This window comes from Callorhinus ursinus, unplaced genomic scaffold (assembly GCF_003265705.2).
Source record: "Callorhinus ursinus isolate GAN/ISIS: 27379988/994484 unplaced genomic scaffold, GSC_fseal_2.0 scaffold94, whole genome shotgun sequence".
NCBI classification, from domain to species: Eukaryota; Metazoa; Chordata; class Mammalia; order Carnivora; family Otariidae; genus Callorhinus; species Callorhinus ursinus.
In genome coordinates, this window is record NW_027397156.1 from 1156141 (window position 1) to 1176190 (window position 20050).

A 20050-nucleotide genomic window follows, 5' to 3' on the forward strand; every position below is an offset into this window, starting at 1 on the left:
TCGGGGCTAAGCAAGCTGCTCAGGTTTGCTCTCAGGAGCTTTTGTTCCCTGCAAGCTCTGGTACAGCTTTGGAGGACCAGGGTGAAAATGGTGGCCTCCCAATCTCCACTCGGAGGAGCTGAGAACTCGGGGCCCCACTCCTCAGTGCGCCCCCAGAGAAAAGCAATCACTCCCGTCTCCCTGGTCTCTGGCCGCACTGCATGCTCACCCGGCCTGTGACTGAGCGTTTCTATCTCTGGCACTCGACCCCGTGTGGAGTCTCCAAACCCAGCAGATCCCTGCGGTGCGCTTTTGCACTGCTCCTCCCTGGGGAGGGAGGGGAGTCTCCCCGGATCTACCGCTTGTTGGGTCCCCGCTGGAGGAGCAGTGGCCCGACTGGGCCACAGATCACAGTTTATGGCAACCCCAAGCTGAGAGCCCGCGCCTCGGCTCCGTCTCTGCAGCCGGCTTCCCCGCTCCGATACCTGGGAGCTCTGCTGCACTCAGGCACCCCTGGTCTTTCCGTGACCCCGAGGGTCCTGAGACCACACTGTCCCGCGAGGGTTCCACCCCCCGCTTAGCCACTGGAGCAACGTCCCTCAGCGGAGCCGGCTTCTAAAAGTTCCAATTTTGTGCTCCGCAGCTCTATCACTTGCCAGAAGCGGCCCACGGAGGCCCCCTCTCCCACCATGTATCCTCCCGAATATCGCCTCGGATTCACTTCTCCGTACGTCCTACCTTCCAGTAAGTGGTCGCTTCTCTGTTCAGAGAGTTGTTGCTACTCTCTTCTTCGGGCTCCTGTTGAGTTCGTAGGTGTTCAGAATGGTTTGATCCCTATTCAGCTGAATTCCTGAGACCAGACGAAATCCAGGTCTCCTACTCCTCCACCATCTTGCTCCGCCCCCTGGGGCTTTTTTATTTTTTAACACATAGACTTGGGGAAGGGATAATCCCTAGCCAACCTAATCCTAATCAAAAGTAGTCAGTGCTAAAATGTCAGGAATGAAAAAGTGTTAGCAAACCAGCTAACAAAGTGCAAAGCACTTTGAAACATAAGTTCTGTGTCAATTATTGGCTTTACAATGGGAGGACAGTCAACTACCAATCATTTGTACAAAATGGCAGCCACCATCGCATGGATACTCCCCAAATCATTTAAACTTGAAATCAGAATGCTTTATAGGTATAGGGTCATTTTGTTTGTTTATTTGTCTGTTTGATGCAAGCCATTTGAACAGAATTCAGGAGAAATTCTGCCTCAGGATGATATTAAAATGACTTTGTGTTCCCTGAGAGAGGATGCCTCTCTAGACAAGGCTGAAAGAGAAGCAGAAAGGTGAGGGAAGCTCAGCTAAAACTGAAATCACATCTGGGTTTTTCACTAGCTGTACAATCCATGGATTTCTAGTTAGAACCAACAGAAGCTATAAATCAAATGCTGTATTTCTTCAGTCTATCATTTTCTCTAGAAAGCACAAGAAGGTTGATAAATGGCCTGGCAGTCAGCTGAACCAGGACCCCAAAGTGAGTGGTATTCTTAATCAGTAACTCGTTGCTCATAAGTTAGGCGATACAGGGCTGTGCTTGCACAAAGGGAAATGGTGCAACATGGGAATTATTCCAGAAATTCAGACACAGCATCTGCTATTAAGGTCTCAGACGAAGGTAATCATTTCTCTTCAAGATGGTTTAGATCAATCAGCTTTTTTTTCTTTTTTTTTAATGCTCCAGTCTTTCCTACCCATGTAAGCCAATGCCTAATAAATGGAACCAATCCTTTGGTAAGCAGAGAAAAGTTCTATAGACGTATCATGCACATATGGAATTATTACGCATAAGTGATACTTGTATTCATATATCCAAGTTGCTGGTGATAAAAGGTACCATTTAAACTTCCACATAATGTAAATTTTCTGCTTTTGATATTGTTATATGAGACATAACCGTTATGTTATATGGTTATATGAGACATAGGTTATATGAGACATAACCACGAGGGGAAATTGGATGAAGGGCATGGTGGGCCCCTTTGTACTATCTTCCTATTAATCTATAATGTTTTCAAAATATAGCATTTTTAAAAATTATACATAGATAATAAATTCCAGGCTTAATGTCAAAATTAGAAACCTCTAAAGTAATCCCAGGAATAGTACAAGTTTTTAATAATGCTTAGGAGGGGCTGACAGACATAGATCCCGGAAGAGTATGAATTTGTTTAGATTCAGTATTGGGATTTAAAGACTATTCTTTTGTTGATAGGGAGTGGTATTTTATGAGTTTCCATCAAGCCCATCGAGCTTGGATTTTTGATGGCTATCTAATTATGATTAAAGAGCAATTGTTTTAAAAAATTCTTCATAATACACATAAGTAAGGAAGATGTAAATAATAGAAAAAAATTATCACACCCCACCCTGAGTCTGAAAATCCAACAACCAAAATTTCAGCTTTAAAACAGTCAATTTCAAACTTTTTTGACTGTGACCTACAGTTTAAAAACAATCTTTTCCATCAGATTCCAGTATGCAAATACATACATACTCTCTTTCTTCCCCATAAACATATTATATAGCCAAATAAAATCTCATGAAACAATACCCATACTTCCTTCTTGTGATGAATACTAATACTATATTTCATTCTACTCTATCCTATCTTATTCTAGTTCATTTAAAAGGCAACCATTCAACTGATTCTATGATCCACTAATGGGTTGCTATACATAGTTTGTGAAACACTACACACTCTGACAGGTAAGAAGAGACATCTGCAGTGATAATGATCATCACATTTCCATCCATATATACCTACATATACATGAATGCATGTGTATAGATATATATTCTTCAATATGTGTAGACCATGGTCACTTTCATCTATATGGTCCCTGTTGCATGTATTCCCATATAGGGAACCCAGGCACAAGTCCTAAATCCCAATGTAAGCGAGCACAGTGATGGCCCACCCTCTACCCTGGCACTAGCTCTCTACACACAGTGCAGAGTTTTCTAGTTTGGATCAACCTGAGGCCCAGCTCTCTAGGGATCAAACTGGGCAAGAGAAACATTGGAGCCATGTTTTCTGAGAAAGTACCAGGCAAGGCCAGTTGAAACTACTTGGCTGCAAGGGAGGATATGAACCTTCTGGGAGACTTCATATCTTATGGGAAAAAGCAAAGACTTTGGAGCAGGAGGCAATTGAGGTCAAGTCGCAACCCTGACAGTTATTAGTTGCTGAAGTTGGACAAGTTATATGACTGCACTTAGCATCAATTTCTCCAACTCTGTTAGGTGAAAATAATACCAATCTCACAGTTTACAACCATGATCTGTACAGGATCAAAGAAACATGTACCTAACAAACACCCAGCACCATGCCTGGCACAAGGTAGGCATTTGGTAAGTATTAGTTTTTCCCTCATGCTAGATGGCCTGAGAAAGGCAGAACCTCAACCACGTATGTTGTGTGATGAACCCAGAATTCCCAGTCAAAATACTGGGCAGTTGGTACCAGTTTTACATACAAAAATATCCAAACCTTTGTCTCTTACACCAACTTATTTAGCTTTATTCTAACACCAACCCCAGTTTCTAATTTATAAGACCATTTCTATAGATTAACATGGCTGCAAGAAGAGATACCTGGTTCCTGCCATTGGTGAAACCCTTTCCTCAAAGGAGCCCAGCTCTTGGTCCTTTCTTCAGGATGGCCATTACTTCCTCCAACTATAGTGGACACCCACAGTCTGCCCAGTATCCTCATCCACCTGGATACTGAGGGAACATCCTGTTGGTACAGCGTGATCCTGCCCCAGAGCCACAACTGTGGGCCCAGGGCCTCCACCCTAATCCAAAACGAGCCAATAGGCCTTTTTTATTTGGAACCAATGCAAGAAAAAGCTCTACAATACAATATCCATGAACTATTAGTAGGAATGTTTACATCCAATGGAGAAAATCTGTAGTGAAACAAATACAAGAAAGAACCAGAGATGGGAGATAAACAGGAGTCCCTATTTCCATTGGTCCTTAGGCTAGTCACACGCCTGCCAATGGGTTCCCTGACACACCCCAGAATCCTTATAATAAATTCCCTTTTTATTTTTTTGCTTCAGCTAGTTCATGTTGCATTTCTATCACTTGCAACTGAAAAAGTATTAAAATACATTAACCATGCTTCGGTTTTCGAGGACAGTGCTGAAGATGGCAAGAGATTTAAATGCTAACTATGTTAAGTGTCTCTTTCGTCACTTGTACTTTATTTCCACATATGTTGATTCCTTCAACAATTATTTATTAATATTCTATTATGTGCCAAACACCATCTCCTTGAATCCTCACAATATCACAAGGTATGTGTTATTATCACTATTTATAGCCAACGGAAGGAAGACTTGGGGAGTTAACTATCCAGTCTTACAGCTAATATGTAATGCTGTCCATCCTAAAGGATGCTATGTTTTTTTTTTTTTGAGAGAGAGAGAGAGAGGAGAGAGCATGAGGGGGGGGGGGGAGAACAAGGAAAGGGAGAGAGAGAATCTGAAGAGGGCTCCAGGGCGAGCACAGAGCCCGACATGGGGCTTGATCTCATGACCCTGAGATCATGACCTGAGCCAAAATCTAGAGTCAGATGTTTAACCAACTAAGACACCCTGTGGCCCAAATATGCTATTTTTAAGTGCTTATATTCTTTGTAGGCTCTCTTTTCACCATAAGGACCAGCCTTTGTTCCATCTCTTGGCTCTCCAAGAACCCCACCATGGGGCCTGTCACCTGCAGTTTCTGACTTCCTGAACCAGAGGCTGAGCCCCCCTCAGTTCCAGAGCTGCCTGCTTCTACGGACAGACTCACAGCATTTTACCCCAACAGTGTTTGACCATATCGACATGTGATCGCTACCCAATGCCACTCAACATTTCCTGCCTCAGGTCTTAGGGGAAACCAGAGAAAAAAGTCGTGAAGTTGAAGGGAAAATGCGTTTCTCCGGCATGGGTTTTTTCATCAGATAGAATCCACTTGCCCGCATCAGACTCTAGCCCTGGAGAAAAGCCTAACTAGGAAGGAAGGGAACTATCCCCAGCAGGCTCTGAAGCCATTCCCAGACTCTATAGTTCACAGATCTGTCTCTGGAGGGAGGTTATGTGTGTAGTAAGGGGAGGAGAGAATAGAGGGTAAGGACTTTGGAAGGAAGCATGTGAACTGTACTCGCAACTGGGATGAAACTCCAAAGTACTGCCATGTGGGAACTGAGGCTTTTTCTTTAAAACCCTCTCACCTGGGAATATCTTCTTCGATTGTTGCACATCCGTAAAGAAACACGATCACTCCAATTACAGAAGACGGAATGAGGAATGATGTATATAATCCCAGCCAGGCAAAATATAGTCCAATTTTTTCTCCAAAATACTTTCTGAAAAAGAAAGAATATCGCAACACATATTGAGAATACCATAAACTTCCCCCATTTCTGTTTGTTCTACGAGTCAGCATAAACAAAAAGAGATGGAAGTTAGATGGCACAAGAGGGACCTCAGCACAAAGAACTGGTCTCTTCCACTATGAATTACATTCCCTGGGAATCACTCACACACACCTCACATGCATACACACACACCAAGGAATCCTGGCTATTCACGTGAACTAGCCCCAAGAAGGAATCCAGCCCTAACAGCAAACTGAAAGTAGACCATACATTTTGGCATCTTTACCAGACAAACATAAGTAACACATCATCATCTCATGAGTACCCTAACCCACAGAAAAACACCTTTTCAGAACTTCGTTATGTGAATAAAACACAAATTATCTAGGTGGGCATGCATACTTATGTCCACAAAGCATAAAACTAAGAAAAATGACTAGAAGCATTTTGGTAAAATATTAGCAATGGTTTCTTTAGCTGATGGGATTGTGGGTGGTTTTTATTTCTTTATTTTTTACATTTCTGTATTTTTAAACTCTCTACTTTGTTAACGAATTTAATTCTATAATTTAAAAAATTCTTTTAGAGAGAAAATTAATAAGCCATTATCTTTTTGATCCCTAGAGTTCAGGAAGTTAGTAAATTGTCACCATAAGTCTCTAAAAAGGGATCTTTCCTTTAAATAAATATTAGTGATGGACACCTGATGAGAAAAATACAAACCACAGAGAAACTGTATATTTTATTTCTCAAGAGGCTATGACATAAAACACAGGAGGGAAATGGGAGTGCAGCCCACTCTTTGATGTGAGGACAAAAGAATAAGAGCAGTGAATTGAATCTATTTATCCACTACCAAAGGTGCTGCTCCCACCTAGGATATAGACAATGGCAAGAAAATGTGGCTTCTAACCTAACAACAAGAAAAATCCAGATAATCTGTGACATCAAACTTTCCTTGAACCCATCACAGAATGGAGGCTACAAGGTAATCATGTGAACTGAATTAAAAAAAAAAAAAAATGACAAGCCCCTCCAAGGAAAATGGGACATGCAAATACTTTCAGATTTGGCAGAGCACAGGAGAAAAGGGCAGTACAAAGAAAAAGATATAATCTTGTAAATTCTGAAAGGCTGAGTATAGGTTAGCATGACAGATTACAATAAATGAGAGCTCCAGACACAAGAGGATTTTGCAGTCCTTCATAAGATCCCAACCAATGACCACCACCTGGTACTCATAAGGAGGGTAACGGGCAAGGTAGGAAACTGGAAAGGGCCTCTTTATTGCAGAGGGGCGTGGAAGCACACTCATCTCCCAGGACCATCTCTCATTCAAATCACTGAGTGAAAAGGATCAGCAGTCTGCTCTGGGAGAGGGGCAGGAGAGAGGATAATATCCTAGGGTCTATCATATATGTAATTGAAGTCCCAGGAAGATTAAAAGAAAGAAGACAGAAAAAATATCTGAATGGATTAGGGCTAAAAAATTTCCAGAATTAATCAGAAACAACAAAACATAGGTCTAAGAACTCCAGAGAACCCCAAGCAGAATAAATATAAAAACAAAAACAGAAACCTACACACCAAGACATACCAAAATCAAATCTGAAAAACAAAGATAGAAAATCTTTAAGCTGGAGTGAGGGTGGTGTTGGGGAGGGGAAGATGAGAAAGGGAAGATATAAAAAATTATTTTAAAAAGAGTATTGGAAAAAAAAAGATACCCAATTAGGGTGCCTGGGTGGCTCAGTCATTTAAGCATCCAACTCTTGATTTCAGCCCAGGTCATGATTTCAGGGTTGTGAGATCAAGCCCTGTGTTGGGCTCCACGTGCTTAAGATTCTCCCTTCCCCTTTCCCTCGGCCCCTCCCCCCTTAAAAAAAGATACCCAATTGACCAATAAACATATGAAAAGGTACTCAACTTTCCTAATCATCAGATCATCAAGAAAAGGCAAATGAAATCACAATGCAATACCTAGTCAAGAAAATGATAAAAATGAAAAAGAGGGGAAACACCAAGTCTTGGCCAAATGCAGAGAAACTAGAACGCTCACACAGTGCAGGTGGGATGTATACAGGTAGATCCACTTCAGGAAAACTGCTGGGCACTATCTACTACAGCTGAGCATGGGCATCCCCAGTGATGCAACAAGTCTCTTCCTAAGTATATGCCCAACAGAAACGCGTACATGCACACTGAGAGACACATACAGGAACATTCACAGCAGCGCTATCTATGATAGCCCCAAACTGGAAACTCCAAAATGCCTATAAGCAATAAAATGGATAAATACGTTGTTCTATATTTGCCCAACGGTGTATTATACAGCAATGGGAATGAACACATTACAAGAACGTGCAACAATATGGATAAATCTCATCAACACAACACTGAGCAAAAGGAGTCACACACTAAAGAATATATATATTTAATTATTCTGCTTAAAGTTGAAAAACAAAATAACTGTGCTAGAAGTCCAGATAGTAGTACTAATCATATTTATTCTTGATCTGAGTACTAGTTGTATGGGTGTGTTCAGTTTGCAAAAATTCAGCAAGCTGTATATTTATTGCATATACATCTTTCTATAGGTATATTATACTTTGATTTTAAAATGGTTTCATTTTTAAATTTTTATTAATTTTTTTATTTGAGTGTAGTTGATATACTATGCTACATTAATTTCAGGTGTAAAACAGTGATTCAACAAGTTTCAACATTATGCTATACTTACCACAATGTAGCTACCATCTGTCACCACACCATGCTATTACAGTATCATTGACTATACCTTATGCTGTGCCTTTTATTCCTATGACTTACTCATTCCATAACTGGAAGCCTGTACCTCCCACTTGCCTTCACTCATTTTGCCCACACTCCCACTGGCAACCATCAGTTTGCTCTCTGTGTTAACAGGTCTGATTCTGCTCTTTGTTTGTTTATTCATTTGGGTTTTCTTTTTTTTTAGATTCCACATATGAGTGAAATCATATGGTATTTGTCTTTCTCAGTCTAACTTATTTTGCTTAGCACAATATCCTTTAGGTCCATCCATGTTGTTGCAAATAGCAAAAAAAAAAAAAAAAAACTCATCCTTTTTAATGGTTGTATAATATTCCACGATACACCCCTCCCCACACACACACACACACACATACATACCACATCTTCCTATCCATTCATCTATCAATGGACTCTTAGGTTGCTTCCATAACTTGGCTACTATAAATAATGCTGCAAAAACATAGGGGTACATATATCCTTTTCACTTTCTTTAGGTAAATACCCAGTAGCGGAATTATTGGATCATTTGGTATTTCTGTTTTTAATTTCTTGAGGAAACTCCATACTGTTGTTAACCCACAGTGGCTGCACCAGTTTGCATACTCACCAACAGTGCACGAGGATTCCTTTTTCTCCACATACTTGTCAACACTTATTATTTTTTATCTTTTTTATTTTAGCCATTCTCATGGGTGTGAGGTGATATCTCCCTGTGGTTTCGATTTGCATTTCCCTGATGATTAGAGATATTGAACATATTGTACATCTTTTTATGCATCTTTTGGCCATTTGTACATCTTCTTTGGAAAAATGTTTATTTAGGTCCTCTGCCCATTTTTCAATTGGTTAGTTATATTTTGGTGTTGTCTTTGATCTTATATATTTTGGATATTAATCCTTTATGAGATATATCATTTGCAAATATCTTCTCCCATTCAGTAGGTTGTCTTTTAGTTTTGTCAACTGTTTCCTTCACTTTGCAAAAGCTTTTTACATTGAGCTAGTCCAAATAGTTCATTTTTGCTTCTGTTTCCCTTGCCTTAAGAGACATGTCTAAGAGATATGTCTAGAAAAATGTTGCTATGGCCAATGTCAAAGAAATAACTGCCTGTGCTCTCTTCCAGAATTTTTATGGTTTCAGGTCTCCCATTTAGGTCTTTAATCCATTTTGAGTTTATTTTTATATATGGTGTTAGAAAGTGGTCTAGTTTCATTCTTTTACATGTAGCTGTCCAGTTTTCCCAAACCCATTTACTAAAGAGACCCTCTTTTCCCCATTGTATATTTTTGCTCCTTTGCCACAAACTAACTGACCATATAATCATGAGTTTATTTCTGGGCTCTCTATTCTGTTCCATTGATCTGTATGTCTATTTTTGTGCCTGTACCATACTGTTTTGATTACTACAGCCTTGTAGTATATATATTGATATCTGGAATTGTGATACCTCCCCTTTTGTTTTTCTTTCGCAAGACTGAAAGGATCATTCACCACAATCAAATGGGATTTATTCTGAGGATGCAAGAATGGTTCAATATTCACCAATAAATCAACATGACACACCTCATCAAAATGAAGGATAAAAACCATATGATCATATCAGTAGATGCAGAAAAAGCATTTGACAAAATATCAACATCCATTCATGATAAAAACTCTCAACAAAGTAGGGTTAGAGGGAACATACCTCAAAACCCACAGTTAACATCTTACTCAATAGAGAAAAACTGAGAGATTTTCTTCTAAGATGAGGATCAAGACAAGGATATCCATTCTCACCACTTTTATTTTCTATTTTTTTCCATTCTCACCACTTTTAAACACAGTACTGGAAGTCCTAGCCACAGCAATCAGACAAGAAAAAGAAATCAGAGGTATCTGTATTGGTAAAGAAGTTGTTAACCTGTCACTATTTGCAGCTGACATGATACTATATATAGAAAACCCTAAAGATTCTACCAAAAAAAACTACTAGAAATAATAAATGAATTCAGTGAAGCTTCAGGATACTAGATTAATACCCAGAAATCAGTAGCACTTCTATACACTAATAACAAAGTAGCAAAAAGAGAAATTAAGAAAACAATTCCACTTACAATTGCACCAAAAAAAAACGCATAAACTTAACAGAAGAGATAAAAGACCTATATTCCAAAAACTATAAAACATTAATGAAATAAATTGAAGATGTCGCAAGCAAATGGGAAGATATTCCATGTTCATGGATTAAATGAATTAATGTTGTTAAAATGTCCATATTACACAAAGCAATCTATAGATTCAATGCAATCCCTATAAAAATACCAATAGCGTTTTTCACAAAAATAGAACAAATAATACTAAAGTTTATAAGGAACCACAAAAGACCCCATTAGACAAAGAAATCTTAAAATGATTTTAAAAAGACACCACATAAAAAAAAAGACACCACATATTTTATAATCTGCAGGCCAACAGATTCCCTGAAGATCACCTTGTCCATTCTCTTGCCTTCGAGCCAGACAGCATATAATCCACATCAGGTGTACATGTCATTCAGGCCCAGTCTGTCACAGACCTGAACAGGGAGCTTTCACCTTAATGAAGCACAGAAGGCCATGCTAACAAAAGACAAGGCTTCCAGAACTAGACTGCCAGCCCTGAAATGCAAGGTCAGCATTTGGCTGGGTAGTCCAAGGCAGTGGTGGAGGTTGGATGCTGCTTACACCATTCCCGAGCATTCAGATCAGAAGCAGAGCAGACTGACAGCAGGGCGTGTTCCAGGGGAGTTGGCCCTGTCAGCCAGAGGGGGGCAACTTCTGCTCTCAACTCCTGCCAAGCCTGCATCAGCCTGACAGGATGGCAAGCACAGCACCTTCCTTCCTGGTCTTACAAAAAGCTCAGGCTTTCCCGGCCCCTAAGGAGACAGACTGTGGGCAAGTGCAGGGATGCCAAAGAGAAAGTTCAGAGCCTCTAATTAGAGTTCACAATTGTTGGTTCTCTGGAAGACAGCCTGGAAATTCCCAGGTACAGAAGAAGCTAGGCAAGCCAGCAAAGGCCTCTCCTTGGTGAAGCCATGAGATGGGGCCAATGTGGTTTCTGCCTTTTAAATTACCAATGCCCCTAACTTGTACCCTCAGCTCTTGGAAATAATGTAAGTGGACTATGGTTGTATAAGGGGTCAGCACTGGAGAGCAAGGGGAGAAATGCAACATTTATTCAGCATGTACCATATGCCAAGCTCTGGGTTAAGCGCTTTATACACAGTATGTCATTTAATGCTTGCAAAACCTTACAAGGCAAGTTAAAAATTAGTGTTGGAATTAAGGTTAGATTCAGATAAGCAAAACAGTTAAAGGTGACTTTTTTTAAGATTTTATTCATCACCCACCAGCAATGGAAACTATGATCTATAGATTTAGGATTTCTAGGACACCCTTGCACCAAGTAGACTGTTTCTGGGGCAAACAAGTGACATTTGAAAATCAGTCTCATCCTTTTGTTTCTTTGGGGAAAATACCTATATGGAAATCAAATCCTATTAAGACACGTATTTCTCACAGGGTTGATGCTCCAAAATAAAACTTAAACCATAAAAAAAAAAGATTTTATTTATTTATTTGAGAGAGAGAGTATGCACGAGAGAGAGCATGAGCAGGGGGAGGGGCAGAGGAAGAGGGAGAAGCAGGCTCCCTGCTGAGCAGGGAGCCCAACACAGGGCTCCGTCCCAGGACCCCAGGATCATGACCTGAGCCGAAGGCAGATGCTTAAATGACTGAGCCACCCAGGCGCTCTAAAGGTGACTTGGTTTTGTCAGGTTTTTAAAAAGTCTCCTTGGGATAAATATAGTCAATTCGAAGCTCAAGCTCCCTGTCAGGATTGTCTTGCCCAGCTCAAAAAGCTCCCCCACCACCATCCCCTTTACGAGGTAGTATCCAGGTGAGGAAGAAGTGTGTGCATCCTTAGCATGGAAGAGGGGAGGGGGCTTCTGGGAATTGAGCCCTGCGCTGGTCCCAGCTACTCAGTAGCTGAGCTGGGCTGGGTTGGCCCCCAGCATTGTGCTGGCATCCACCAGGGGGTGGCCAGGCCAGCAGGGTCCTACTGGGGCATCCAGCTGGCACCTAGAGCATGTGCTGCCTCTTCCTTGTCCCAGCCACAGCCTCTCCAAGGCAGGTGGTTCATGAGGATCTCTGGATCCTCCAGACTGTGTTTATGGTCTGTGGGATGTAGGGGGCACTGTTTTGGGCTCAGCCATTCCTAGTCAGCTCCCTAGGCAGCACCACGAATACTCTGACACCATGCTGGATGCTGGGCTTCTCCAAAGAACTTGTAATTTCCTCATGTGCACTCTGAGATATGAGGGGCAAACAAACCCTGGGCCCTAGGGTTCACCCCCAAAATATCCAAGCGCTTCCACTCCTCTTGCTTCCACCTCCCACTCCAGAACTGTCTGACCCCAAGGCAGGGAGGCACCAGAATAATGCCCTCTCAAATCTTACCCTTCTACACCTTCCTATTTCTCTTATAACAATCTTCCTTCATTGGAAGAGTTTATTTTCCCTTTCTGCCTGATCGGAATTTCCCCATGTCTAATCCCCACCATTCCCCATTCCCTACCCCATGCCCCCCCTTATCTTCCCTGAGGCTAGGAGAAGTAGGGGTGGGTAGCAGAAAGGTTGTTGGAAAAGAAACCCAAGAAGAGAATCTATATCAAAAGGGACTTCAAACATTCTCTGTACAGATATACATTATAGTCTTTAAAGAATGGTGCTTATCAGTTTCTTTTCTTGGGACCCACAATCCCAAGACCCAAAGTACATGGTGCTTCTCTACAGGGAGCACAGACATAACCATGAGAAAGGGCCCAGGTCACGGGACATCAGGTTCTCCAGGCCTCCCTTTATCCCACTTCCCAGCTTCTGCCTTCTGATCACTGGCCTGGAGATCCGGGGCCAGAACCCATCTCCAGGTGGGGGTCCCACTGGTTGGGAAGCAGCAGCTGGATTGTCATCCCTCTACCAAAGCTGTCAGTAGGAGCCAGGCTGCCTCCCCCTTGCTGGGCACAGGCCAGCAGACATAGTAGCTGGCTCCTCTGATCAGTAACGGAAGGCCAGGAGGCTCTCGGTTCTTAGCCCTCCCAAACAGGCCTAGAGAAGGCCTCCTTCTGAAAAGAACATTTTGCTAATATGGGGCAAATTCAGAAAGTAGAGTGAAGAAAAGGCTAGGCTTCAGGGCTGTGAAAACTGGGCTTGGCTCAAGTCCTGACATTAAGAGACAACACAGATGCCAGTTAATGGCATGGGAATGCTTCAGAGTTCCAGAGGGGAAAAAATACTCCTTGGAATTAGAAGCACACTACGTCCATGACCCTCTCCTGTGCCACTTCTGTCAAGTGTCTCCCTCTCCCCTCCCAAGTCCTCTATTTTAAAAGGTTTCCAAATAAAGAACTACTCTATGAAGCCAGGGAAGCTGCAGGCCCAGGCCAAGGAGTCAAAATCAGCTGGGCTGGCGGAGCCCATCACAGGTCCTGCAAGCAGCAGATGTGTCTAGATGCGCAAACAGAACAGAAGACTGGGGAGAGCCAGAGACCAGAAGTTCCAGATGCCAAGCCCAGGGTCAAAAAGAGAAGGAAGGTGCCAGTGACAGGTAGGTAAATTAGGGAGACAAAAAAATCGGGGCTAGGAAAGTGAGTTAAAGTAGGAAAAACAAGGCAGGAAAAAAGCCAGAGCATTGGCAGGATCTTCCCCAGAACCCAGGAGAGATACTAAAGGCAAGTTCTGATCCTGGTTCTTTCCACTCATTTGTGGATTTCCCTCAGCAGCTGGGTAGATCTCTGTTATCAGCCATGGCTCCCCAGCCAAAAGAAGAAACAGATCACAAAATAAAATAAAATATCTCTATCTCTGACTGTTCACTTCATTCCAGGTACTCTGGTGAATGCTCTCATGCATTTTTTTCTCTTACAATCCTCACGAGAATCCTGTGACTGAATACAGGGCTTGGCAAAAATGGTGTCCTTGTGTGAATGAAAAGGTTCCTTCCTCTGGGAATACACAGTACCACATCAAGGCACAAGGGTTGGAGAGAGAGTGTGGTGTAGATTTCAGCCCCCACTTGCCCTCTCAAGTGGGGAACTATGAGCAAGGCACAAAATTCACAAGTCTGTGAGCAGTCCTAGAAGTAGGCATTATGTCCCCATTTAATAGATGAAGGGATGGGAACTCAAAGGTCTAACACCTCACCCAAGTGGATGAAGCCACTAGGGTGTCGAGGCAATATTCAAACTCTAATCCGCTGAGGTCCAAAAGCCTCTGCTTTCAACTACCACTCCATACCACAAAGGAGAGAGAAGTGCCTTTGAGGAAGCCCTTCCGAGAGTCAACAGCAATGGTGGTAGATTCCCAATGGCCCTAAAATAGTCAAGAAGCTTCATTCACCAGCTGTGTGATTTGTCCCCAGTTCATGAGATGGAACCGTAGAAAAAAGCAAAATGACTGATACTCTTCCAGCTTGTTGGTTTCCAATCTCACAATTCCACCAGCTGAACTGCCGCTTCCTTCATGGGTGGCTAAGTGTCTTGAGATCAACACGGCCAAAGTGCAACTCTTGGTTTCTCTACCTCTCCTGCCACTCTTCAACTGTCCTCCCCAGTTTTCCATATTTCAGGATACAGAACCACAGTCCAAGTGCTCAGGACGAAAACATGGAAGGCCACTGACTGTTTACCAAATTCCACGTCTAATCCATCAGCAAATCCTAGAGACTCTACTTTCAAAAATACACCAAACCCAACCATATCTCACCATCTCCACCACTCACATTCTGGCCCCACTGCTATAATCTCTCTCCTGAGTCACTTCCACCCATGCCCCTATAATCTCTTCACTACACAGAAGACAGAAGAATCTTTTTAAACATCTCTCAAATTCATTATTCCTCTGCTCAAGATAATTTTATGACTTTCTATCACATGTACAATAAAAGCTGAAATTGTTTTCATGACCTACAGGGTCCTAGTCGATCTGACCCCAAGCCCCTCACCCCCTTGAAACAAGTCCAACTCCATTTTCTCCTGCTGTCGCCCTCCCCTTTGGCTTTGCTCCAGCTCACTTGCCCCTTCTGTTCCTCAAGCACACCACATCTGCTCCCACCTCAGGACCTTCGCTATGGCTGTGCCCTTAGTCTGGGACACCCCTTCCTCAGAACTTCTCACACTCACTTCCTCAGAAAGACCTTCTGTGATCTCCCCATCCCAAATGTCACCCAACCTCTGGCCTTGCTTCATTTTTCTTCATAACACTTCTCATCATCTAACATTGTTTTCTAAGTTTATTGGTGTTTTTGTCCATCTCTGCTGCTAGAGTGTAAGCTTCACGAGAGCAGAGACATTTTCTGTCCTGTTCCCTATTGCTTCCTTAATGCCTGGCATGTGTCTGGCATACAGAAGTGGCTTCATAAGCATTTGTTTAGTGGATGGCTAACTCCTCACAGTCACCCCATATGGTGGTTACTAGGCCTATCCCTCTTCTCTGCACGAACTGAGTACGACTCTGAGAAACTGAGTATCTTGTGTAGTCACACAGCTAACAAGAGAAGAATCTGCACTCCAACTCAGGGATGCCTGACTTCAAGCCTAGACTGTACCCCTGACATGCATCCCTTCGGTAATGGAGTAGCTGATAATGCAGACTGGAGCCCCTGGTTTACTAAGTATTATGATTTCTTTTCTATTTTAATAAAAAAAAACTGAAAGGAACTCTAAGGCTCATCTAAAACAGAATTCGCCACTCGATGGTTTGCGAAGCCCTATGACCCTCCCCAGAAGCACACTCACATTGGAGGAGCCGGTGACTCACATTGGAGGAGGCCCTTAATCAATTACCCACTTGAGCGTGTTACCTCTTTCCTAAATAATACAAGGTTCAAAAATCAAAAAAAGAATGTGAGGAGAGTTAGAAGTTGCTGATCTGTTACAATCCTCTCGTTTTACTATTAGACAACTGAGGCTAAAGGATATTACCAGACTTGTCCAAAATCCCCGCCATAAACAAAGCAGAGCCAGAATTAGAGACCAGAATTTCACACAAGAATAATTGAGACCATACATGGTATGACCGTTAGAAGAGTCATATGAGTTAACACATATGAATTGCTTGCAACAGCACTTGGCACACAGCAAATACTCAGAAATGGTGGGTAGCTAGAACCATCGTCACCATCATCATCATCACCGTGTGCTAATTCCCAATCTAGTTTAGAAAAAAAGGGGACATGGACTTAGAAATACACAATCCTTCTGGCATAAGGATTCTAAAATTAAACCTATTTAGGAGGTGGAGAAGCCAAAGCCCAGAAAGGTTCTGTCGAAGGCAGGACCACTGCCACCTTCAGTATGAATGAGAAAGAAGTGCCAAGGCTCACGACTTGGTGACAACATGTAGTGAATTCCAGCCCCCTAATATCGCCTTGGCCAGATGCCCTGTTAAGCTCTGCACAGCTGTCACAGAATGGCCCTGCTTCAAGGTCCCCCAGCAAGCAGTTGCCCCTGTTAAATGAAAATGACCTTCATCTCATTGAGCAGTTAAAATATCCACTGAGACAGCATATAAGTGCTTTAAGAACTCTAAAAGCAGAAGGTTCCAGCACAAATGACTGTGGCTTCCTTACTCCACATTCCTCCAAAAAGAAAAGAGGCCAGAGATGAGAATAAGAAGAGGTTGGAGAACTGTTCTGACTTCACTATTCCATAATGTGTGTGGGTGGCAGAAAAAAATAAGCCCTTTTTCCCATATGATAAAAAAAATCATTCTTCAGTGTTCTTCAATATTTTCAAGGGGAAAGAAAGACCAGCACTATGATGTGTAACAATCATGCCAAGAAACCTGTTATAGTTCATGTCGAAAGGTTGATGAAAAGAACGTCTTGATACGAAGCACAGCTTTTACTGTAAGCTCATGGACAATGTTGGTATTGATGTTTTTGAAGAACACCTGATGTCACGGTGCAACCTCTAGAAAAGCTCCCTGAGCACTCAGCCCTCCCACACTCTGTCTGCTCTTTACCAAGACACAGGCCATGCCCATGGTGAGCTTCTGCAGCCCACATTCCTCCCCCTGTGTGAAAATTTAACTGGGCCCTGGTTGCTTTTTTTCCGAATCAAGGTGCATTTCTCATCTTAAAAATAACCCTGTTTGTTCTGTCATTGAGCACTGCACCTCTTCTTGATGACTTCTTTTTTCGCCAAATTTGTTCCCCTCTCATCCACCAAGGAAGGGAAGGAGAACCTTTATTAAGTACCTACACTGATTTTTACATATATAGATAAGTTAATCCCTACCCTAGAAGTCAGAAATTATTCTCCCATTTGCAGATAAGGAAAACAAGCATCAGAGAAGTTAAATCCCATGCCCCAGATCCACACCCAGTTAACTACACACCTGAATTTCCAACCAAAGTCTATTTTGAAAGTCTTTGATCTTTTCCACTGTCCACTTTACCAATTCCAAACCCCTTCTTTCCACTAATTATACCTCCCTCCTCTATTGCTAGAATATGATTAATGACTAAGAGAACAGGAATAATTCTCTCTCTCTCTCTCTCTCTCTCTCTCACATACACACACACACACAAAGAAAAATAGATCCTACAAAACAGGACCAATCTCCATTTTCTCATCTTGACCCAGAAGATGACCACGTGCCCACAGGAGTCATGTTAAAAATTATGGAAGAATAAAAATTAAAAACCTCTTAATTGCTTTTCCAATGACTGAGATGCATTGTCCTGAGCACTATAAGTCTTTTCTTCAGGGGTTCATGAAAAGAGTTTTCTCCCTCTACTCTCTCCAGTGTGCACTTCCCCTATCTCTGACAGTGTACACTCGCTTGGCTCAGAAACCCTTCCCAGCCGGTGCCATCACCCACTGCAGCCTTTGGTGTTGTGAGCAGCAAAAGACAGTAATGAATGGAGTAGCATGGGCTCGACACTGACATAAACCAACAACATCTAAACCCCATCCTCACACATTGTGGTTGGGGGTAAAGATGCTTAGGCATACCAAGGCTACAAGGGAGACAATCAAAATATCCTCTCGCAATCTGATTATTCCTTCCTCAGACCCCACATAGGCCATGAGCACTGTTGGCAGACATATGTCTTCATACCTCACCTACATTCTAGAACTTAGTTCTTCTGCATTGCAGAGCAGCTTTATTATTAAAATCAGTAATATCAAAAATTTGCACAGCACCTTATAGTGTACAAAGTACATACACATACTCTAACACATGCAATCCTCCCAAACACTCTTTGGAAAAGAAAGCAAAGGTCACAGATCGAAACAAATGACCCAAAGCCAAAGAGTTACGACACAGGATGCTGGGACCAAGACAATGTCTTCTGCCTCCATTGCCTGAGCTCTTGTGGCTCTACTACTTTCTTATCATTTAAGTGGTTGTGTCTTGTCTCCCCAGCCTTACTGTAACACCCCAAGGATTATACACCTTTTTCTCCCCACGTGGGCATTGTACAAAGCTCTGCTCTTTCCCACCATTTGGTAAATCCCCACTGAATGCATGAATGATGAGCATGTGAAGTGAGCTCCTCTGTGTGTCAAGAAATGGCAAGTAGGAGAAAGCAAGCTTCAGGTGATTCACTGTTCAGGTGAATGGATTTTAGGAATGAAACCATGCAAGGGCAGCACCAGTTTTCATGACCAGGATCCTGATTCCCTGGAAGAATCTACCTTTGAGTACCTTTTGCCACCATCCCCCACCAAGAGCTTTCTCCCAGCATCTATGACTTAAGGACCAGGGATGAGGAGCTCCTTTGAGCTTAGATGCAACCTCAGTCCCAGTGTCTTCTTTTTTTACCATAATTACATATTTGTTTATTTCTCCTTTCAGTTCTCTTAATTTTTGCTTCATGTATTTTTTTATTATTATGTTATGTTAATCACCATACATTACATCATTAGTTTTTGATGTAGTGTTCCATGATTCATTGTTTGAGTATAACACCCAGTGCTCCATTCAGTACATGCCCTCTTTCAAACCCATCACCAGGCTAACCCATCCCCCCAACCCCCTCCCCTCTAGAACCCTCAGTTTGTTTTTCAGAGTCCATAGTCTCTCATGGTTTGTCTCCCCCTCCAATTCCCCCCCTTCATTCTTCTTCTCATCAGTCCACAAATGTAGAAGCCTAGCAGAACTTAAGGCTTAAGTCAAAGGTTACATGGTTGCAGATTCTTGGCGTGACTCCTGAGGTATGTGAGTGCAGAAGGATGCCATAACCAGGAGGACCACGCCAGAATGTGAGGAGGTGAGGGAGGAACATGGCAAGCCCCGAAGAACTCAGCTTCCAGATCTCAGAGGAAGGTCATGAATCCCTTATCCAAACCTCCCCCAAAGTACTTGTGGAACCCCAGACACATGATAGCAGACGCATGAAAGATAAACATCCCTTTAAAATATGCAGAAAGGGCTAGGGTGAAAAAAAGGAAATAATCATATGTGGAAACCGGCATGAGCTTGGAGGGAGTAAACAGGTGGTTGGAGGGAATGAGCTCACAAGGGCCGCTTAGCTGTGGCTTGCTGCACCAGCATCAACCAAAAATCCTCAGCACTGCAGATGAGAAGAGGAATGGTCTTTCGATCAGGCACTGAGGTTGTCGTAGCCATCATCAGCTATGGCTTCACCATATACTGAGGACACAGAGGAGACAAGGTCTTAGGGACAAGGGCAGCAAGAAGGAAGAGAAGAGAGGAGAAGAGAGGAGAGGAGAGGAGAGGAGAGGAGAGGAGAGGAGAGGAGAGGAGAGGAGAAGAGGAGAGAAGAGAAGAGAAGAGAAGAGAAGAGAAGAGAAGAGAAGAGAAG

The 20050-nt window shown here is 42.5% G+C and overlaps 1 protein-coding gene across 1 annotated transcript in view; it reads right to left on the reverse strand.

Moving 5' to 3' along the window:
* The window catches only part of ANO2 (anoctamin 2), a 379342-nt gene that overhangs the window by 202889 nt on the left and 156403 nt on the right, over positions 1-20050 (reverse strand). The window contains exon 11 of the mRNA XM_073888754.1: positions 5257-5391. Coding sequence (XP_073744855.1) covers positions 5257-5391 — 135 coding nt within the window. The remainder of the gene's footprint in view (positions 1-5256; positions 5392-20050) is intronic.